The sequence below is a fragment of the Otolemur garnettii genome, unplaced genomic scaffold, assembly GCF_000181295.1.
Source record: "Otolemur garnettii isolate 467f Iridium unplaced genomic scaffold, OtoGar3 scaffold00100, whole genome shotgun sequence".
Taxonomy (NCBI): Eukaryota; Metazoa; Chordata; class Mammalia; order Primates; family Galagidae; genus Otolemur; species Otolemur garnettii.
Genome location: NW_003852495.1, coordinates 2,968,360 through 2,992,057, shown reverse-complemented (window position 1 = coordinate 2,992,057; position 23,698 = coordinate 2,968,360). Strand labels below are relative to the sequence as shown.

The window sequence follows — 23,698 nt, the reverse complement described above, 5'->3', positions numbered from 1 at the left end:
TCTCAAAAAAAAAAAAAGTTGAGAGAGGTAAGGAAACTTCAGAAGAAAAGTTTGAAGCTAGCAGAGGTTGATTCATGAGGTTGAAGTAACAAGCTCTCTCTAACATAAAAGGTAAAGCAGCAAATACTGACCTAGAAGCTTCAGCAAGTTACAGAGAAGACTGAGCTAAGATCAGTGATGAAGGTGGCTACAGTAAACGATAGATTTTCAATGTAGATGGAAGAGGATGCCATCTAGGGCTTTCATAGTAAGAGTGGAATAGTCAACGTCTGGCTTTAAAGCTTCAAAGGATAAACTGTTTCTTGATAGGAGATAATGAAGCTGGGGAATTTTGGTTGAAGCTAATGTCCATTTACCATTTAAGAAACTAGGACCATTACTACTCGGTCTGTACTTTATACATAGTACAAAAAACCTGGATGATAGCACATTTCGTTATAGCATGCTTTACTTAATATTTTAAGTCCATAGTTGAGAACTTCTATTCAGAAAAAAAGATTCCTTTGAAAATATCAGTGCTCATTGGTAAAGCATCTGGTTGCCCAGGAGTTCTGAGGGCGGTGTAGAAGGGGACTGATGCTGTTTTCATGTTTGCTAACACAACATCCATTCTGCAGCCCCTGGATCAAAGAGTAATTTCAGCTTTCAAGTTTTATTATATAAGAAATACATAAGGCTATAAGTACCATAGGTAGTGAGTCCTCTGAGGGATTTGGGTAAAATAAACTGAAAACCTTTTGGAAAAGATTCTCCATTCTAGATGCCATTTGGAACATTTGTGATCCTGTTGCTTCTTATGGATAAGCAAAGAAAGTACAGTAGAACCTCCATAGCTGAACACCTCTCTACACTGACCACCTCCCTGAGCTGACCTGATTTTCACAGACAAGACATGCATCCCCTGTCCATGTTAGTACAGCAGGCCTAGTTCTTTTTGTTTACTACCTCCATACATTGACCAGTTTATTATAGTCCCTTGGGCAGTCAACTTACAGAGGTTCTACTATAGTTTCTTGAGATAGAGTTTAGTCCTGGTGAAGATACTATGATCATTGTTGAAATAACAACAAAGGATTTAGAGCAGTGATTCTCAACCTTTCTAATGCTGCCTAATGCCGTGACCCTTTAATACAGTTCCTCATGTTGTGGTGACCCCCAACCATAAAATTATTTTCGTTGCTACTTCATAACTGTAATTTTGCTACTGTTAATGAATTGTAAATATCTGATATGCAGGATGTATTTTCATCTGATGTAAATATCTGATATGCAGGATGTATTTGTTACAAAGGGGCCGTGACCCACAGGTTGAGAACCACTGATTTAGAGTATTATGCAAAGCTAATTGATAAGGTAGCAGTGGAGTTTGAGAGGATTGACTCCAGTTTTCCTGTGGGTAAAATGCTATCAAACAGCATCGCAGGCTACAGAGAAATCCTTCATGAAAGATATGATAAACTTTATTGTATTATTTTAAGAAATTGCCACAAGCATCCCAACCTTTGGCAATTGCTATCCTGATCAGTCAACAACCATCAACATTAAGGCAAGACCTTCCACCAGCAAAAGATTATGACTTGCTATAAGAGGGACTTAACAAATGCAATCAGTGTAACCTCGTTTCTTGTGCCCTCAATGAATCCCCAACAATAAAAAAAAATTAAAAAAAAAAGATTATGACTTGCTAAAGGCCTAGATGAGTAGTATTTTCTGGTAATAAAACATTTTTAAATTAATGTATGTGTATTGTTTTTTAAGACATGCCATTACACACTTAATATACTAGAGAATAGTGTGAATGTAACTTTTATGTGCAATGAGAAACAGAACGTTGTGTGACTTACTTTATTGCAATATTTATTTTATTATGGTGGTTGGAATCAAACCCACAATATCTTTGAAGTATGCTTGTATACAACTGATTATTCTTTATTTATGCATTTAAGCCTTACCATGTTACATTTACAAATCAACGGATAGACACATAGACACATGGACAGATGGACATGTAGATGGTTAAAACATAAATACCTTGGTGGAAAGAATTTTGATTAGGTCTTTGTACCACTACAGCAACTAGCACAGCCTTCAGATATGTAGAAGCATAAAAGCTTAATGGCAGTTTGCACAAATGCAGCTTGGGAGCATTGCAGAAAATATGCGTTATAGAATGAATTTCAATTTATTATTAATACGTGGATTAAAGTATAGACTGCATTATGGGGAAATATACTTGCTGTGTATTTTCCCTAAAAATACTTAACATCTCTTAAATAGTTTGAAGAGTGAAACTTATTTTTGTTTGATTAAGTAACCAATTCAGTTTTACTTTGTTTCTTTTATATCATTTAAAAGTGCCCCCCAGTTGTTTCCCACTCAACACACATACACACAAAAAACTTATGCAGCCATTTCCGCCTATCTTTGATAGAGGACAGCTTTTCTGCTAGGGAAAGACAAAAATCATCCTTTGTGCTTGTAAAGGTGATATGACCATACATGGAAAACTAAATTCAACTTTCTATGTAATAAAATAAGTGTTTAAAATTAGTGAGAATGAAAAATTATAAACACAAAATATAAATGTTTAAATATGCTCTGAAGATGAAAATGACACATCTTCAATATGTCAAATATAGTTATTCAAATCACAGAATTACAGAATACAGCTGAACCTGGAACAACGTGGAGGTTAGGGGAACCAGCCCTCCAGGCAGTTCCTGTGTACCTTTTGACGACCCCAAAACTTAATAGCCAATCTACTAACATAAGAAGTCAACTAACACATATTTCGTATCTTATATACTCTATTCCTACAGTAAAGTAAGCTACAGAAAAGAAAATGTTGTTAAGAAAATCATAAGGAGGAGAAAATATATATACTATTCACTAAGTGGAAATGGATCATCATAAAGGCCCTCAGTTTCACCGTATGCACACTGAATAGTCTAAGGAGGAGAAGAGAGAAAAGGGGTTGGTGGTGCTTTGTCAGGAGTGGCGGAGTCAGAAGAAAATCCATACATAAGTGGACTGGCACAGTTCAAACTTGTGTTATTCAAAGGCCAACTGCAAATATGTCTTCAAATGAAAACGTTAGAGAGTGTTCGTGATTTGTAAATGAACTTTATGCATTAACAGAGAATAAAGGTGAAAGAGATTTCCATAGGCAGGCTGCATGATATCCTTAAAATGTTTTTAAAATAAAGAAAAAATTTAAAAATAAATAAAGGAAGGGTAAATTTAAGTGTTGTATGTTCTGAAATTAATAGAGGCTCTTTGAAAATATATATGAAAGATAGCTGGTTACTGTTTCTGTTTGATCATTGTATGTTACTGTGGACTTAATAGAATAAAGTGTTTAGATACAGAAATTACCTTATGCCAGGTGTGGTGTAGTCCCAGCTACTTGGGAGCTTGAGGCAGGAGGACCCATCCAGTTCAGGAGTTTAAGACTGCACAGTGAACCACTCTAGTCCATGCATAGCGAGATATATCTAAAAAAAAGAATTTAGTTACTTTATGTGTTGAAGATTTAAATCTAATTTCATAATCATTATTATAATGAAATTATAATAAATCATAAAGAACATGATCTTTATATATTTTAACACATTTTTGCATGTTTTGTTGTTACTATGAAGGATACTCATATTTTTTATTAAAATTAAATCATTTAGCATTCTAGGAGGCCAAGGCAGGTCGATTTCTTGAGCTCAGGAGTTGGAGACCAGCCTGAGCAAGAGCGAGACCCCATCTCTAAAAATAGCCATGCATTGTGGCAGATGCCTGTAGTCCTAGCTACTCCGAAGGCTGAGACAAGAGGATCGCTTAAGCCCAAGAGATTGAGGTTGCTGTGAGCTATGATGCCATAGCACTCTACCGAGAGTGACAAAGGGAGACTCAGTCTCAAAAAACCCCCCAGAAACGAACAAAAAATTAAGTCACTATTGCTCAAAAGTACATTTGCTATGTAAATACTTTCTTTTGGTTTTTAAAGATGATAATTAAATATTTTCTGTTTGTTTTTCAGGATGGAAATTCTGCCGAAACCTTGGAGGAAATCTTTCTTAGCTGCAAGCAGTTATATTAGGGATCACTTGAATGCAATGAACCCCACAATGCTGGCCGTGCTAGATTTGTGGCACAGTAATTTTAAGTGAGTATTTCTTGCTTTACTGGGTTTTTAAAAAAAGAGTTGAAAGTTATTTTATCAGACCTTAATTATTCTTTACTATTTTAACTGAAAAGTAAAACAGTTATAATATTAATGTATCCCTTCAAACATGGCTTTAAATAAACAACATAGAAGTTTAGAGAGCAAAAGGTGAACCTTGCCTTTCATCTCTAACCCAATTCTCTCTCTCTCTTTCCTATCCAATTATCACACATGCTTTAAGGGTAATCACAGTTAGGGGGCTGAATTATCAGACCTTATTTTAAGTTGCACAGAATATTTGTAGCTCCAATCTTCCAAATGGTTGAGAAACAGGGCAGATATTGCCCATGTGAACGGTATGAGGTCATATTTCTAAATGTCTGTTGGGGGCTTTTGGTGGCACCTCGTAGGGCATTGCCTTGGCGAGGATAGTGAAGCCTTGTGTGGGAAACACAGGGCAGAACTATACATGAAGATTGGTGCATGCTGCTGGATCATAGAGTTTGGCCTTAGTGCCCAGAGGGTTGGCCATGGCTCACTAGAGCTTCAGCTTCATGTCCTTCCCTTGCATGGCCACGGCCAAGGCCCTGGGAGGCATCGTTCAATATACTCATGTGAAGAAATTTGCAAAAATAATACAGATTTATATTATTTTTCTTAAAGAAGGCATCCTTCTGTTCTCTCAAAAGTTAGATCTGCCTATGCCCTTATGATAAATAAGATGGCACCCTGGTTGCCAAAGCTTGGGGATAGAGGTTGGTCTGCTGGGCCTCAACTCACTCAGCCTGACTGTAGCCTGGCTTATATGTGACCCCCTACTTTTTATTACAAGTATTGTTCTAACTATTTAAGGACAAAGTAAATGAACACTTTGTTCTGCCTCCGAGGAGACCAGTTAAGTGCCTGTAGAATTGCTTTAAGTGCTGCGGGCCTTACAGAAGTACAGCTGTTGTCTCTGCCCTCACAACTCCCCCCCCCCCAAATGTACACTAGGGGGCACTTACCAACTTCCCAGAACACCTTCAACATTGGATTCCACACCCCAATTAGCACCTACTCAGATCTATCCCAGGGTCATCTCAGCTTGACCTACCTCTGTCTACATCTGATTGTGGGTTCTCTGTGCCTGGGACCTTTCTTTTCTCATATGTAAAATGGTTGGTGAGTTTGTGGGGTCTAAGGCCTTTTCCTTCCCTTACTCCATCTCTCTTTTCCTTTCATCCTCTGTTTAACAAATTTTAATTTAATTTCTTTCTACAGATATATATGTGATTTTGCATAAATACCTACATGTGATCATACATACTTTTAAAATGCAGCCTGTTTACTGTGCTTGTCACCCACCTGCCTGCCTTTCCTTGTACTCACCCTTCTTTCTACTAACACAGCCAAATGATGGGTGATGAAAACCAAGTGGGTCTCTTTCTCGTTCCACAGTTTTCTTTATGTTCATATAGCCACGTAATATATGTTATACATACGTAACACAAATATGTATACATATTTGCTATTTTTTGTCTTTATTGTATAAAATGACCATACTACTGTATTTTACTCTTCTCAAGAGATTTGGCAAAAGTCCCTATTACTGAATTGATCTAACTATAATTTATACTTTTTAATGGGTGAACAATGTCTCGTGATATGGCTGAATCATCATTTTTTCCAGCTATAACTCCACTAAGGACATTCATTTTGCTTTCAGTTCCTGCTCCTATGAATAATGTCTAAGAAAACAACCTTGTACATATGTTCTTATTGATTGGTACTTTTGTTTCCCTGGGATAGAATCCCCAAAGTGGTATTTAGTGGATCAAAGCATATTTATGTTTCTATTTTAGTAAATGTTGCTAGATTTCTTTTCAGAAATGTTTGATATTTCACATTTCTACCAACAGTAAAAGAGAACTTCTTTCTCCAAAACTCTAGCTATGCATATTATAGGCTTGACCCATACACTTTGGGAGGCTAAGGTAGAAGGACTGTTTGTGAGACCAGCCCCAACAACATAATAAGGCATTTTCTATACAAAAATTTAAAAATTAGCCAGGAGTAGGGGGGTGTGCCTGTGGTCCTGGTTACTTGGAAGGCTATGGGAGGAGGATTGCTTAAGCCCAGGAGTCTGCGGTTACAGTTAGCTATGATTGCACTGCTGCACTCCAGCCTGGGTGACAGATAAGACCCTATCTCTAAAATAAAATAAAATAAGAAATATTTTAAATGTTTTGTTTACTAGCCAGTATTTTATATCGGTCTTTAAGTAAAAATTAAATGTGATTTTTTAAAATAACATAATGACTAATGCTAATGTGGTTTTTTTCATTTTTTAATCTGCTGGAGAAAATTCTTAGATGAGTAGACCATGTCTATAACAGAGATCCACAGCACTGTTGTCAAAAGAGGGATTGTACTGAAAGCTGATGACTTGAGTAGGCCCTCTATTCCTTAAAAACATCAGACAGGTTCAAAAGGTTTTCATATACTGGGTCTTCATTAGGTATGAGATTCCTTTTTCCATGGTTCTCTGATATTTGGGGCTGCTTTCTTTTTAGAGAGGGTACAATTTTTGTTTGCAGAGTAGTGGGTTCTGTAAGCATTGGGCCCCTATCTCTTTTCTTGTTCAGATTGCTACAGTTTAAAAGCACAAACCAGTCTAAAATATTCATCAAATTCCAGTTGTTGCAACCTTCTTCTACTTCACATTGCATTTCTATTAAATTATATAAGCTTTTAAGACTAGATTGTCTTTTATTTTTGAATACTTAGTTTTCTATTTGTGAAAATTTATGGGGTACATGAGAAATTTTGTACATGGATATTAATGGTACATGGTGATCAAGCTGGGGTATTTAGGGTGTCCGTTAGGTGATGGACAGTGCAATACATTTTTGTTAATTATTGTCATCCTACTCTGCTATCAAACATTGAATATATTCCTTTTATCTTACTGTATGTTCATAATCTTTAATCCACTTCTCTTCATCCTCTTCTTCTCCCCCAGTTACCCTTCCTATTTTCTCTTGATCTGTCTTTTCACTCCTACCTCATGTGTTCAAATTTTGCAACTTTTCACGTAGATAGTTCTCAGAGAGGACATGCAAATGGCCAACAGGAATGTGAGAAAACACTCAGCATCAAAGAGACACAAATCAAAGCAATGAGATCTCATCTTGCCACAGTCAGAATGGCTATTACTAAAAAGACAAAAAATTGCAAATGTTTGTGAGAATATTTAATTTTATGGAACACAATTTTTAATGACAAAATCTAGGAAAATGATATTTTTGAGAAGGGGTCAATTACTCCAAATACCAAAAAAAAAAAACCAAAAACCTCTTTCTCAAATTACTGTTCAATTTTTTCTTTCTTGCAGAAAATTACGTTTAATTGATATTGAAGAATTTCACAATCGCCAAGATGCATTAGAGCTATCATATTTTCAGACCATTATCATGAGACACATGGAAACTGCCAAAGAGACTCTACTTAAAGTGTAAAGTTTTGAAGTTTTATATAAGAAAACAGAAGTTTAAAAATGTGCACTGCATTGTAACTACTTTTAGAAAATCACATTTTAACAAAAATTTAATCATTTCTATATGGGAGTTAAGTACTATACAATGTCTTGAATTGCCTTGGTCTGTGATGTTCACATAGCATTGATTGTGCAGGAACTAAAATGATCATGGTGAATGGTTGCTGTTTTCTAAATGTCTAGTTTCTCCCTCTGCTTTGGCAAGGGTGTGGATCCTATGCAGGTATTATCATCAACAAATCATTTAGCAGATATGTATTTGACCTCTACTAATACAAGCAAAGTGCTATGCCTCCTTCCATTTTATGTTTGGATGGGGATACAGAAGTGTTTCAAGAATGATTATGTGGGGGAAGTGTATTGTTTAAATGAATTTACAATCTCATTGGAAGTTAGACTTAGCAAAGGATAATTAAACATCCCTTTGAATTGTCTCTTGAGTGTGGAATAGCCACATGTAATATTAATAATTCATGATGTGGACGCTCTGAAACAATATAAGAAAATTTTCTCTATAACAGGTCACTAAGTTATATAAATAGGGCATTAAAATTGGATCAAATTTAAGATAACAGAAGACACAAAGTTTATGACATAAAAGTTACCTGAAAATATATTTTAATTACTTAAGATTAAATCTTTCCATTATATTTTTTTCTTCTCCAATGTGTTAGAACCAAATTCTTTATCTGATATTACTTGGAAAAACTTTTGCCTTTTTTTTTCCTATTAGTATTTTATTAACATGGAGTAGAAGTGAAGAATGAAACTCCATAATTAATTACAGAGAAGAAAATGACATCTTAAGGACAGAATACAAATAAATTATCATGATCTATAACTTCCGGCTTATGCTCCAGGAATACATTAGCACTGCAACTTTTTTAGTAAGATGCACATCAAAGTACAAAGTAGCATACAAAGTTTTATTGAAAACTTTTTGTTGAGAAATGTAGATTGATTAGCTGTATCTCTTCTCAATGCTTCCTGATTGATTCTAAGAAAGGAACGCTCTGACCATACTTTAGTGAGCCAGGATGTGTTTATCATGACCAATGGGCAGAAGATCAGCTCCCAGTGGAGAAACAATTAGCAAATGATTAATCATGTCATCTACCCCAAACCCAAACTTCCTTCTTAGTCCTCAGTGTTCCCCTTCTACTCAGCTGTTCACGTGGCCTATCACTCAGGCTTTCAGAAACCTGTTTTTCTATGACCTTTGCTTCTCAAGTCCTTTGCTATCTCTTTTTCTGGCTCTGCTTATTCTTACTACCCCCAAGAGTAGGGCTCTTCAGCTCTTTGATCTCACTTTTTCATATTCTCTTGACAATTTCATGATTTTAGCTGTTTAAAGATTTTCTTTTCTGACCCTAGGCCCTGCTTACCAATTTTTAACATTGATATATAATAATTGTAAATATTTATGGGGTACATGTATTTATGGGATATTTTGATATATGCATATATGATGTGTAATAATCAAATCAAGTCTAGGTAATTAGGATATCTACCTTCTCAAACATTTATCAGTTCTTTGTACTGGAAACATTATAAATCCTTTTTCTAGCTATTTTGAAATATACAGGGTTTCCCAAAGGTTGCCTTAAAGTTTCCATGTATAGGAAAATAGGAAATTGTAGCTGTTGTGCCTTTGTTTACAAAATATTTGTTACAAAATTTTACCATATTTACAAAATATTCTCTGCATGTTGGCCACATCTTTGTGATATTTTTTAATGAATATTTTGTAAATGTACATTTAGTTACAATTCCAATTTTCCCAATGTGTGGTAACTCTAGGGGCAACTTTTGGGACACCTTGTACTGTAAATTCTAGTTAGCCTTACTGTGCTATCAAATTCCAGCCTCTGGTAACCACCATTCTACTCCATAAGATCATTTATTCAGCTTCCTTATATGAATCACAATATGCAATATTTGTTTTTCTATGCCTGGATTATTTCATTCAACATGATATCCTCCACTTCCATCCATATTGTTATAATTCATGAGATTACATTAATTTTTATGGTTGAATAATATTCCATTAAAATATTCCTCTCTCTCTCTCTCTTTCTCTATATATACCACATTTTTTAATCCATTCACCCAATGATGATGTCTATACTGATTTCACATCTTGGCTATTGTGAATAATGCTGTGATAAACATAGGAGTATAGATATCTCTTTAATATATTGATTTCCTTTATTTTGAGTATATACCCAGCAGTGAGATTGCTGGATCAATTGTTCTATTTTTCGTCTTTTGAGGGACCTTGATATTATTTTGCATAATAGCTGGACTAATTTACATTTCTACCAATAGTGTAGGAGAGTTCCCTTTTCTCTATATCTTTGCCAGCTTCTGTCTTTTTGATAATAGCCACTTGAACTGGCATGGGATGATGCAGGAAATGCAGGTGCAATTCCCTTGAGGGTTAGGGATGTTGAGTATTTTTAATATACTTGTCGACCATTTGTATATCTTCTTTTGAGAAATGTTTATTCGTATCTTTTGTCCATTTTAAGGGGATTTATTTTTTTTGCTGTTGAGTTGTTTGAGTTCTTCATATATTCTGCTTATTAATCCTTTGTCTGATGGATATGGTTTGCAAATATTTTCTCCCATTCTGTAGACTGTCCTTTTGCTAATCATTTCTTCTGCTGGGCAAAAAATTTTTAGCTTGACACAATTCAATTTGTTAATTTTTGCTTTTGTTGACCATGCTTTTGAGGAATTTGCTGAACAAATCTTCATCCAGATCAAGGTTGTACTAAATATCTCCAGTAGATGTCAGGTCTGCACCTGAATCTCAGCATGTCCATAGGCAATGCTCATTTCTCTTTTTTCCAAACCTGCTACCTCTTCCTGGACGATTCCCAGGCCAGGTTGAAAACCTTATGACTTTTTTTGTCTCTTTTGCTGATCATCTACCCTCATCACTTATACTTTGCCTCTAGTTACATCCAAGGTATTGCTACCCTTAAAAATTAAGGTATAATTCTTTTACCATAAAATTTGCCACTTTAATGTATATAACTAAGTGGTTTAACAAAGTTGCGCAACCATTACCACTGATTCCAGAATATTTTCATCACTCTGGAAGAAATTCTGTACCTATTAGGGATCATTCTCCATTCTCCCTCTTACTGATAATATTTTTCATCTCCATGGATTTCTCTATTCTGGACATTTCATCTCAGTGGAATAATGTAGTATGTGGCCATTTATGTCTGGTGTCTTATAGGAAGCATAATATTTTCAAGATTCATCTATCTTGTAGCATGTATGAATATATCCTTTCTTCTCATGGCCAAGTATTCCATTGTATGGATATGTGTGCATACCATGTTTGTTTTTTTAGTCATCAGTTGATAGACAAAGTGGGTCATTTCCACTTTGGGGCTATTTTTGCTATGAACATTCATTTTGTATGAACATATTTTTAATACTTTTGGGTATATACCTGAGAGTGGAATTGCCAGGTTATATGATAACTCTATGTTTAACTTTCTAAGTAACTGTCACACTGTTTTCCAAAATGACTGTAAGGTTTGACATTTCTAACATCAGTGTATGAGGGTTCCAATTTTTCTCCACATTCTTGTCAACACTTGTTTTTTTTTTTTGTTTTGTTTTTTAAATTTCAGATTAATATAAGGGAATATATATATAAAATTAGTTTACATTGTTTCCTTTTGTTAGGATAAGTCCAAGTTGTGTTTGACTCTTCCATCCAGAGGTGTGCTGTATAACCCTACATTGTACTCATTAGGTGGTAGCTGAGTAACTGAGCCCCTTACCTCCCCCCTTCTCCCCCTTCTTGAATATAATTGTGTTTTTCCTTTCTTGTGGGCCTGTAGCTGTTCATCTACTAGTTTCAAATTAGTATGAAGTACATAGGATGCTTGTTTTTCCATTCTTGAGAGACTTTACTAAGGAGAATGTTCTTCAACTCCACTCATGTACACATAGAAGATGTGAAGTCACCATCTTTTTTTATGCTTGCCAGAATTTTTTACTGCCCATCTTTCTGATTATATCCATCCTGGTGGGTATGACACGTCACTGTGGTTTTGATTTGTATCTTCTTGATGACTAATGATGTTGAGCACCTTTTTATGGGCTTTCTGTCCAATTTATTTGTCATCTTTTGATATTTGTCTATTCAAATCTCTTGCTCATTTTGTATTAGGTTATATGATTTATTGTTGAAGTGTAAGAGTATTTTATATAGTCTAGATACTGGACTCTTCTCAGTTATATGATTTGCAAATATTTCTCCTATTATGTACTTTGCTTTTCTACTTTCTTGATATTGTTCTTTAAACACAAATATTTTTAATTTTCATGAAATCTAATTTACCTGTTTTTCTTCTGGTTGCGTATGTTCATGGTATTATTTCTAAGAAACTATTGGCTAATCCAAAGTCACAAAGATTTACTTGTTTACCTATGTTTTATTTCTAAGATTTCTATAGTTTTAACTCTTATTTGGAATCTTTTTGATCATTAAATTCATCCCTTTTAACTTATTTTTTTATTATGATGTGAGGTAGTAGTTTAAATTCACTCTTTTTCATGTGAATATTCTGTAGTCTCAGCACCATTTGTACAAAAGTCTACTCTTTTTTATTGAATAGTCTTGGCATCCTTGCTAAAAATCAGTTGACCATATATGTCAGGGGTTCTCAAGCTTTTTAAACAGGGGGCCAGTTCACGGTCCCTCAGAACATTGGAGGGCTGGACTGTGGGCCCTGGGACGAGTTGGTTGCTAAGCAGGCCAGGCAGTGGTGGCAAAAACACCTGGTGGGCTGGATAAATGTCCTAGGTGGGCTGCATGTGGCCCACGGGCCATAGTTTAAGGATGCCTGATATATGTGACAGTTTATTTCTGGACTCTATTCTGTCTTATTCTTCTCTTTTGCTTTATGCCAGTACCATACCATTTTGATTACTGTAGTTTTATATTAAAAGTAAGTTTTGAAATCAGGAAATGTGAGTCCTTTAATTTTGTTCTTCTTTTTCAAGATTGTTCTCATTGTTCTGGATCCTTTGTATTCCTCATGCATTTTAGTATCAAATAACCAATTTTCGTAAAAGAATCCATTGATATTTTAGAGATAATGTATGCATTAAATTTGCAAATCAATTTTGGGAGTATTATCATCTTAATAATAGTAAGTTTTCCAATTTGCAAATATGGGATGTCTTTCCATTTATTTAGTTCTTTTTAAATTTCTTTTAATCATGTTTTATAGTTTTCATTATATAAATCTAGTATTTTGGGGGGCTTAATTTTTCTTATTTTATTCTTTTTGACACTATTGCAAGTATAATATTTTACTTAATTTCATTTTCAGGTTGTTTATTGCTACTATGTAGAAACACAACTGAATTTGTATATTGATTTTATACCCTGAAAATTGCTGAATTTATTAGCTTTAATAGTTTTTACATGTGTATTTTATATGGCTTTCTGTGTATAAGATCATGTCATTTGTAAACAGAGAGTTTTACTTATTACTTTCCTATTTCTTGCCTAATTTCCCTGGTTGTACACTCCCATACAGTGTTGAATAGAAGTGGCAAGAGCAGGCTGAGCACAGTGGCTCATGCCTGTAACCCTAGCACTTTGGGAAGCCGAGGCAGGAGAATTGCCTGAGGTCAGGAGTTCAAGACCAGCCTGAGCCAGAGCAAGATCCAATCTAGTGGAATTTTATGTTATTGATTTGAGATCTTTCTGGTTTTATAATGTAGGTTTTTACAGCAATAAATCTCCTTCTAATTATTGATTTTGCTGCATTCCATGAGTTTTGGTATATGGTATTTTCATTCATCTTAAATTATTTTCTAATTTTCCTGTGATATCTTCTTTGTCTCATTTGCTACTTAGAAATATGTTGTTTAATTTTCACATATTTATGAATTTCCAAGTGTCTTTCTGTTATTGATTTCTAATTTTGCATGATTTCAATCCTTTTACATTTATTGAGACTCATTACATAGCCACCAACTATTTTTTATCTTCTCTTAGAAGAATCTTGACTATGTACCCCTTCCTCTAAATTCACACTGCTAACACTCTGAACAAGGCCCTCATAACCTCCCATGTAGGCTATTGCAAAATCTGAATAACTGTTATATGTCTCTTTTTCTCTGGTATTTTCTTTTTTTTCAAGCTTAGCCTACAGGGCACTGTTGGATGATTCTTAAAATACTCCTCCAATTCAGTGCATCTTTTTTGTTAACAAAACAAGTCTATATTTCTTGACAGCCTTTTAAGATTTCTGCAATATGAACCCTTAGTCCTGAAATGACTTTCACCTGGGGTCATACCTATAGAAATAGTCATGTTAAAAAAACAGAATATAATTTCTGTTACTAGGCTGTGATCATACCTAATCAATGTTAAAAACCTTTCTGTATACTAAGTCTGAAATCTGTCCTCCCTTTTAACCAATTACTGATTTTTAAAGTAACTAGTTATTCCATGTTTGTTTCCATCTGTGAGATAGAAGAGCTAGAAAATTTGAAAGTTCTTCAGTTATTTCCCTCTTAAACTGTATCATTGTCATCTTTGCATACATAACTGTAATGACTAAATCAGATCATAGTGAGATTAAAATGGATAAGGACCTCTTGCACATCTTTGGAAAATATTATAATTTACATTAATGCTTGATGTACCTCATTACTGGAGAACAATTTTGTCTGTCCTTCAGTACTCAGCCTAAATGACCTGTCATTAAATCTTTATTGTTACCTAATAAAAAGTTATCTCTTCCTTCTGAATGCTTCTAGTTCTTTATTCTCTTATAATTCCTTCCTTTTCAAAAAAAAAATAATTCCTTCCTTTTATAAAATGTGTATGTGCCTTTTTTTTACTAAGCTCTTCGAGAACTGAGAAATCTTTCATACCCTAAATGTTTATTACATAATAGAGAATTATATATGTATTTTTAAGATAATGGGCAAATGGATAACTTTTGAAATGCATTTTATTTGTCCTTTTTCCAGTTCTGTAGACCTAAATTTATTTTATCTCTTGTCTGAACAGGATTTTCCCCATTCATTCTTCTTATTTTCTAATCTATTATTTCCATTGTGTCTATTTTAGATAGCAAAAAGATCAGCTATATTAGCCCTACTTACTCCACTTATTTTTCTTTATAATCCTTTTTTCACTTCAGATTCCTCTATCATGGCCTTCCTTGTTCTCTTTTCTATCTAATCTTTGGTGAAATTGCCATCTTCATTATGAAACCCAGGGTTATCCTGCACCTATGGTTAGAGTCACCTCTTGCAGCATGTACTGTCAATCCGTGTCTCTCATGATCATTTATGCGGTTGTGACACTTTTCCATTACTTAAATGGAAAATTATATCTCTGTCCTTTAAATTCAGATTTTTTCTGCTATTACATATTGTTTTATAACTATGAGAGAAAGAATGATGCCATTTTTTAATGCCTTTAATGACACTATTCTCAGTATGTAGTAAACTCTTAGCACATAGTTTGTTGAAGGGCTGAGTAAATATATTTAAAATTTAGATTTTTCTCTCGGAATATTCAAGCAACTCTTGAAATTATATTGATGCTTTATTTAAAAAATCAGTTATCTCTTATGAAAGAAGATACTACTATTGTTTAATTCTGTAGTTTCGGATAGCAGTTTTGTACTTGAAAACTTCACTTAACATCATGATGTACCTATATATAAAATTTCACTATTATTCTTTGTTAAAAGGATACATGTTTGAAAATTTATTTTCGATCAGACACACTTTTAGGGTATCACATTAAGGAAAGTGGGAAAATAAAACACAAAATTTTGTTGATTTATATCATGTTTTCAAGTCACTGTGAAACAGAATAGCATGAAATGCCAAAAGGGTTGGACATAGTATAAGCTTTCCCTTGGCTTAATCAGTTATTCATGTTTTAACTTAAAAGTAATGAACACATTCCCTGGAGAACATTTAGGAGAGTGGGGAGGAGTATCTCAGAATATCCAATAAAGTTGGTTCCCATATTTCTTCAAAGAGTGCAGGAATCATAGTTCTAGGAGTTAGATTTATGTCTTTTTCACAGCATCACATTGCTGAGTCATTTTCTATCAGCTAAGATTAAAAATGTCTTTTCCCAGAAGTGAAATATTCTCAACACTTATATTTCAGAGAACAGATAATGTCATTTAGCAATATAGCTCTTTATGAAGACCTTTGAATGTCCAGAAATTACCGTTCAGACTTAATGAAAATGGAGTAATTCACTGAAAGTATTGACTTTTAAAAGTCTTTTGTTCTTTCAAGGTGGTTTCCAGAAGTGCAGAATATTTATTACCAAGGTAATAAAAAAAAGCAATTGCCAACTAGTGACAACAGTGCCAAATTGGAATCTTTTTTCAACTGTGCTGCTACACTTATGACTTTACAGTTACAGGACCTTTGTTTAGTCTCCATGCAGGATTTCACAGACTTACTTGTTCAACCCCCAGTAAGTACAATTCAGTTATATCAGTATGCATTTACTCATTTCTTTATTTTCAGTTCTTTAAGAGAAGAAAATAAAATATCTTATCAGTGAGAAAGCAGAAAATACATCTTTATACCTGTTATACTTATTTGTTAAAAAGGCTAGTGTTAACCCACACACTTAAAATATGTGATCATTACATTAGGTGAGAATTAGTGAAAATAAGGGAAAATTCACATAATTGTAGAATTTGGGTCATGAATGCTAGAGAAAGTAACAATGAGGAGGCTTTTCTGTTTCTGGAAGGAGGTCTTATTACAGTGTAAGCAGAGCCTTTTAATTGGAATCTCCCCTTGGGCTTTTCCTTGCATTATTCTAGAATTTCATTGCTGTACATATCCTTGTTTTGGGGGAACCTTGATCCTGTAATTAACCTGTAGGCCCAGTAGATACTGAATACAAACAAATCTACCTTGGAATCCCTCTCGCTCTTTTTAGCAGAGATCCTCTATTCCCATGTATTCCACTTGGGACTGGGTCTATCACAATTCATATCTATTTCTATATATGAAATTATATATGTGTTCATGTATGTAAATTTTCTAATTTTTGCAGGATTCTGTCAGAGCTTTTGAACATCCAGGTTTCATCATGAGGCTGATTCTTGAAAATGACACTATTAAGTTTGAACCTGACTTTAATGACTACATAGAAATCCTTCTAAATGTTTATGATGTCATGATTAAAGCTGTCAGTTTTGTGCCAAGAGTTGAGACAAAATTGTATTCTAAGTGGGTAAGTAAGAAGGATAATAAGATTGCTTGAATTTGCATAATGATGTTCACTTCAGGTACTTTCTGAAAGGTGTAGATAGTTATCCTGCTTCATGGAATATGAATGACCTGGTAACATTGACTTACAAGAAAGTTTTGCTATAAAAAATACCATTTCCCCATTACTGTCTCTTAAGATACAGGTATCTACTTTCCTAGTCTAGTCTTCAATTTGCCTTAGCTGAAAACTTTCTGAGGGTAAGGAGTTGAAGTTGTGATTGGATCTGAGGCAGTCCATGAGTGTTTGCTGTGGCACTAATAACATTTTCTGTAGCATTCATCCTCTGCTGTACGCTCCCATCATACTTTTCCTGCTCTGTAAAACTGTCCTCCAACGGATTACTCTTCTCGTACACTGTTCCCATAAATACTGAAGTCCTGTCTTTGTATTCTCAACTCAGAGATCCTATCTATGACATTTCAGCAGTAGTTATTGCTATTATATGAAACAAGCATGTCTGAAAATTCTCTAAATTTTAAATCAAGTTTTATAAGTCCAGTCAGTAGCTTTCTTATTCATTTTTATATTTCAAATAGTTTACTAATATTTCATATATGCAAAAAAAAGTACAGGAGACTAATGCATAAAGGTTTAAATAGAAAAGTTAACACTAGTGTAGTTATAGCCCATGCTTTTTTTTTTTTTTTTTTTTTAGCGAGTGCTGGGTTTGAACCTGCCGCCTCTGGTATATGGGGCCAGCACCCTACTCCTTTGAGCCACAGGCACCGCCCAGCCCATGCTTTTTTTATGTATAATTTATGGGGTACAAACACAATTTTATTACATTCATAGATTGCATAGTGGTAAAGTCAGGGCTTTACGATATCTGTCACCCAAATTATATGCATTGAACTTATTAAGTAGTTTCTCATCATCCATTCCCTTCTCAATCTTCACTTTACTGAGTCTCCATTGTCTAGAAGTTCATTCTCTATGTCCATATGTACACATATTTGTCTTTTTGTATCTGCTTTGTTTCACTGAAAATAATGATCTCCAGTTTAAAAGTAGGTAGTTGTTTTTGAAATGTCTATTCCTCATACTGCCATGAAAAGAAGTCTCTCAAGAAATATATTATTTACTTTGTCTTTTATGTAATTCCAATTTATCACTTGCATTCTTTTCTATTTATAGCCTGCCTTTAATCAAGAATGATTGGAGGACACTCCAATAGACAAATATAACAAATTAATGAGATAAGAATTACTAGTTCTAAGTAGAGAAAAGTAATTATTATAATCATCCAAATGAGTATAGTTGCTATGACTTTATGGTTATAAAATATGGATATAAGCTTCCTGTTTCTAAAATAAAGAGGAAAATATGACAAATTTTAATTATAATTGAAACAGTGTATTTAGTCTTCTCAGAAAGAGAGTGGAATTTTTTCTGGTGTTAAGTTTAGCCTAAAGAAGCCTCCTTATATATTTCAAGGTTGGTCTGAAGGTTGCATTGTATATAGCAAACTATAACCTAACTGCGATCTAACCCACTCTTAGAACAAATAGCCAAGTCTTAGCCAATCAAAGCTGCCTTACTTCAACCACTCACAGAAGGCCAACTATGTAAACCATGTTCAAATAAGGGAAACATCAACCTATAACCAATCTAGCTATTTCTATACCCAATTCTGGTTTTTGCAGGTCATTTTTCGTTTTCTGCCCATAAATCTTCTATGACCACATGAAAGTACCACTAAACCTATTTTAGTTTGAGAGCTGTCTGATTCTTAAATTATTCTTTGCTCAGTTAAATTCTATTAAATTTGATTTGTCTTATGTGGTTTTTTTGTTTGTTTGTTTTGTTTTTTGTTTTTTGTTTTTGCTACTGGGGCATTAAACATGGGGTAATAGTTCTGAATCCTATGTAGCAACATCACCTGGTGACAATATAAAAATGCAAGTTCCAGGCTTGGCGCCTGGCTCAAGTGGCTAAGGCACCAGCCATATACACTTAAGGTGGCAGATTTGAATCCAGCCCGGGCCCGCCAAACAACAATCATGGCTGCAACCAAAAAATGGCCAGGCATTGTGGCGGGTGCCTGTGGTCCCAGCTACTTGGGAGGCGGAGGCAGGAGACTTGCTTGAACCGAGGAGTTGGAGGTTGCTGTGAGCTGTGATGCTACGGCACTTTACCCAGGGGGACAGCTTGAGGCTCTGTCTCAAAAAAAAAAAAAATGCAAGTTCCACATGTTTTCACTTATAAGTGGGAGCTAAATGGTGGGTATATGTGCTCATAAAGTGGCATAATGGGTGTTAGAAACTAAGAAGAGGAGAGATTGGGAGGTGAGGAATACAAAAGCACCTATCAGATACAATAGACACTATTCTGGTGATAGGGGAACTAAAAGCCCTGAATTTATGCAAAAAACCACCTGTACCCCCTAAATCTGTTGAAATAAAAAAAATCATCCACCTCCAAATTCCAGGAATCAACACTACCACTATCTCTTGCCCAGAGAGATGCAAATTCACAACAAAGTCAGTACTCAAATGTCAGTGCTGGTAAAATACCCCTAGATGATTTTGGCAATCAATCAAGTTTGGAAATGATGATATATAGAGTATCTTGAATAAGGTAATTGAACATAGTCTCAATGATCTTTGACAGCATCTGCAGCAGTGGAATTCATTATAGCTGTTCCTTATTACAACCTTTCATAGAAACAGAAAGTGAATTAAGATACACATTTTTTTTTTCATGGAAGGCTAACACTCAAGGGGCTAGTGTGCTGTGAGTCCAAGCAGGTCTGTAGATAGCATATGCTCAAAGATCAAACAGAGTTGCTCAGGCACTGGGTACCACCTGCCCAGTCAAGCTCAGGGGGCTGCCCTATTTTCTTTTAATAATGGACAGTATGAATACTACCTCATACAACTAACATATATTATTTAACAAATGAAATGAGGGTTTTACCATGTTCATGAATGGAAGAATTAATATTGTTAAAATATTAATTTTACCCAGGCCAGGCATGGTGACTCACACCTGTAATCCTAGCACTCTAGGAGGCCAAGGTAGATAGATTGCTTGAGCTCAGAAGATTAGACCAGCCTGAACAAGAGTGAGACCTTGTCTCTACTAAAAATTAAAAAATAAATAAATAAATAAATAAATAAAAAACTAGGGAGAAGTAGTGGTGCATACCTGTAGTCCCAGCTACTTGCTGAGGCAAGATGATTACTCAAGCCGAGGAGTTTAAGGTTGCTGTGAGCTACATTGAGAGCAAGATTCTATTTCAAAAAAAAAGTTCATACTACCCAAATTGATTTACAGATTTAATAAAATCCCTATTAAAGAAAACCAATGATCCAAAACAAAAAGAAAGAAAGAAAGAAAAAGAAAACTAATGACATTCTGCATAGAAATAGGAAAAAACAATCTTTAGAATTCATATGGAATTACAAAGACCCTAAATAACCATAGCATTTTTGAGTGAAAAGAACAAAGCTGAAGGCATCACACTACTTGACTTCAGTATGTAATATAAAGCCATAGAAACCCAAACAATGGGTACTGGGACCAAAACAAACACATAGACCAATGGAACAGAGTAGAGACTTAGAAATATATCCAAATAGCTATAGTTAACTGATTTTTTAAATATATTTTTATTTTTTTATTAAATCATAACTGTGTACATTAATATTGTCATGGGGTACAGTGTGCTGTTTTTATATACAATTTGAAATATTTTCATCAAACTGGTTAACATAGCCTTCATGTCATTTTCTTGGTTATTGTGTTAAGACATTTATATTCTACATTTAGAAAGATTCATATATACCCTTATAAGATGAAACATAGGCATGATCCCACCAATCACCCTCCCTCCATCCATCCTCCCCCCTCCCCTCCCCTCCCTCTCCCCTTTACCCATATTCTTGGGGTATAATTGAGTTATAGCTTTCCTATGAAAGCTATAAATTAGTTTCATAGTAGAGCTGAGTACATTGGATACTTTTTCTTCCATTCTTGAGATACTTTGCTAAGAAGAATATTTTCCAGCTCCATCCATGCCATTTGATCCTATAATTCCTCTACTAGCTATATATCCAGAAGACCAAAAATTACACTACAACAAAGATATTTGTACCAGAATGTTTATTGCAGCCCAATTCGTAATTGCTAGGTCGTGGAAGAAACCCAAGTGCCCATCGACCCACAAATGGATTAATAAATTGTGATATATGTACACCATGGAATACTATGCAGCCCTAAAGAAAGATGAAGACTTTATTTCCTTCATGTTTACATGAATGTAGCCAACTGATTTTTGACAAACATGCCAAGAGCTCACAGTGGGGAAAGGATAGTCTTTTTAGTAATAGTGCTAGGAAAATTGGATAGCCACATATAGGAGAATCAAACTAGACCCTTATCTCTCACCATATACCAAAATCAGCTCAACATGTATTAAAGACTTAAATTTAAGATTTGAAATTATGAAACTACTAGAAGAAAATATATAGGGGAAACACCTCATGGCATTGGTCCAGATAAGGATTTTTTTTTTTTTATGAGACCTCAAAAGCCTAGTCAACAAAAGCAAAAATTGACAAATAGAAATGTACCAAACTAAAAAGCTTCTGCACAGCAAAGGAAACAATAGAGGGAAGAGACAACCTACGGAATGGGAGAAAATATTTGCAAACTGTGCATCTGATAAGAGGTTATTAATATCCAGAATATGTAAGGAGCTCAAACAACTCAGTCACAAAACTGATAAATGATACTGTTTAAAATTCTAAAAAATGACATCCCTATTATGAAACTAATTATACCTTTTATATGAAAGCTATAACCTAATAACAGCCTAAGAATATGCAGAGGGGGGAGGGAGAGGGGAGGGGGGAATGGGTGAAGGGAGGGGGATTGGAGGGATCATTTCTGAGGTTTATCTTACAAGGGTACAAGTGAATCTTTCTAAGAGTAGAATGTGAATGTTTTAAAATAATAACTAAGAAAATGACATGAAGGCTATGTTAACCAGTTTGCTGGAAGTGTTTCGGATCGTGTGTGAAAACCCCACACTGTACCCCAGAAGTGCGTTAATGTACATAATTACCATTCAATAAAAAAAAATTCTAAAAAATGATGTATGAACAGCCAATAAGTATATGAAAAAAATGCTAACATCACTAGTCACCAGGAATATACAAATGAAGACCACAATGAGCTATCACCTTATTCCAGTTGGAAAAGCTGTTATGAAAAAGACAAAAGATAACAGGCATTGGTGAGGATGTGAAGAAAGGGAATGCTTACACACTGTTGTTGGGAATTTAAATTAGGAAATCTAATATAGAAAACAGGATGGAAGATCCTCAAAAACAGTAAAACTGGAATTAACCATATGATCTAGCAGTCCCCCTACTGGAGATACATACACACGCACACGCACACATACAAATGCCATCAGTATGTTGAAGAGATATCTGTACTTAGTATGTTTATTGTAGCACTATTCTTAATAGCCAAAATATGGAATCAACCGAAGTGTCCACAAATGGCTGAAATGGACCAAGAAAATGTAGCATATATACACAATGGGACATTATTCAGCCATAAAAAAAGAATAAAAAATCCTGTTAGTTTCAGCAACAGGAATGTAACAGGAGGTCTTTATGTTGGTGAAATAGTCCAGAGAAAGACATATACTGCATGATCTCATTCTTATGTTGAATTCAAAAAGGTAGAAAGTATGGTTATCGGAGGCTGGGGGAAAGGGATCTGGGGAGAGGTTGGTCAATGGGTACAAAGTTACCCTTAGATGGGAGGAATAAGTTCAGGTGTTGTATTGCACAGTAGATCTCCATGGTTAATGGTAATGCATTATATATTTCAAAATAGATAGAGGAGAGGATTTTGAATGCTTTTAACCATAAATAATAAATGTTTGAGGTGATGGGTTTACTATTAATAATTACTCTGATTTGATCATTACACAATGTAAAGGTGTATCAAAACATCACATTATACCCTATAAATAGAAAAACAAAACACAAGTAAGTAGCCTTAAAAAAAACAAAAAATTATATGAAATCTAAATTTTAAAATACTGCTCTAGTTATGCTGAATATCTTTCTATAGATTACAGATTAGAAAATCAGAACAACCTTGTGAATAAAAAAGAAAGTATTGTCAGATTGGCATTTTTCAAAAATAAATGATATGGCTACTTTAAGGAATTTCAAGTAACTAATATGGTTTTTGTCTCTTTGTTTAGGAAAGTAAGTCTAAACCAACAACCTTGAAACCCATAATTCTGAATGAAATTGTAGATGCTCACAAACAAAAGATTAAGGAAGAGATTATGAAAGAGAGTGTGGCGCCTATGGAACATCTCAAACTTTATGACAAGTATAGCTTTTTAGTTACCAGAAAAGCTGAGCAAGATGTTGATAACTTCCTTGCAGAAAATAATAGTTATGAGAAAATAATAGATGAAATTCGCAAATACCGGAAACTAATGGAGGAAATACAGTATACATCTAGAAAGGTAAATGACTTCAGTTTCGTAACAACTGTTATCTGTACCGAATGATCTTTTGCCAGTTTTATTAGTGTATATTTTTAGAACACATGATGAGGAATTAGACCATTACTATTAACAAGAAAAATATGTATTGAGCCTATGACATGTCCCAAGCATTGTAATAAGTCCTGGGTATAAGGAGCTACACACAAC

General features: G+C 34.5%; 1 protein-coding gene across 1 annotated transcript in view; it reads left to right on the top strand.

Annotated features, from left to right (window-relative positions):
* Window positions 1-23,698, top strand: part of DNAH7 (dynein axonemal heavy chain 7) — a 272,843-nt gene that overhangs the window by 41,115 nt on the left and 208,030 nt on the right. The window contains exons 8-12 of the mRNA XM_003796072.2: window positions 4,031-4,156; window positions 7,530-7,649; window positions 16,011-16,194; window positions 16,789-16,968; window positions 23,237-23,509. Coding sequence (XP_003796120.1) covers window positions 4,031-4,156; window positions 7,530-7,649; window positions 16,011-16,194; window positions 16,789-16,968; window positions 23,237-23,509 — 883 coding nt within the window. The remainder of the gene's footprint in view (window positions 1-4,030; window positions 4,157-7,529; window positions 7,650-16,010; window positions 16,195-16,788; window positions 16,969-23,236; window positions 23,510-23,698) is intronic.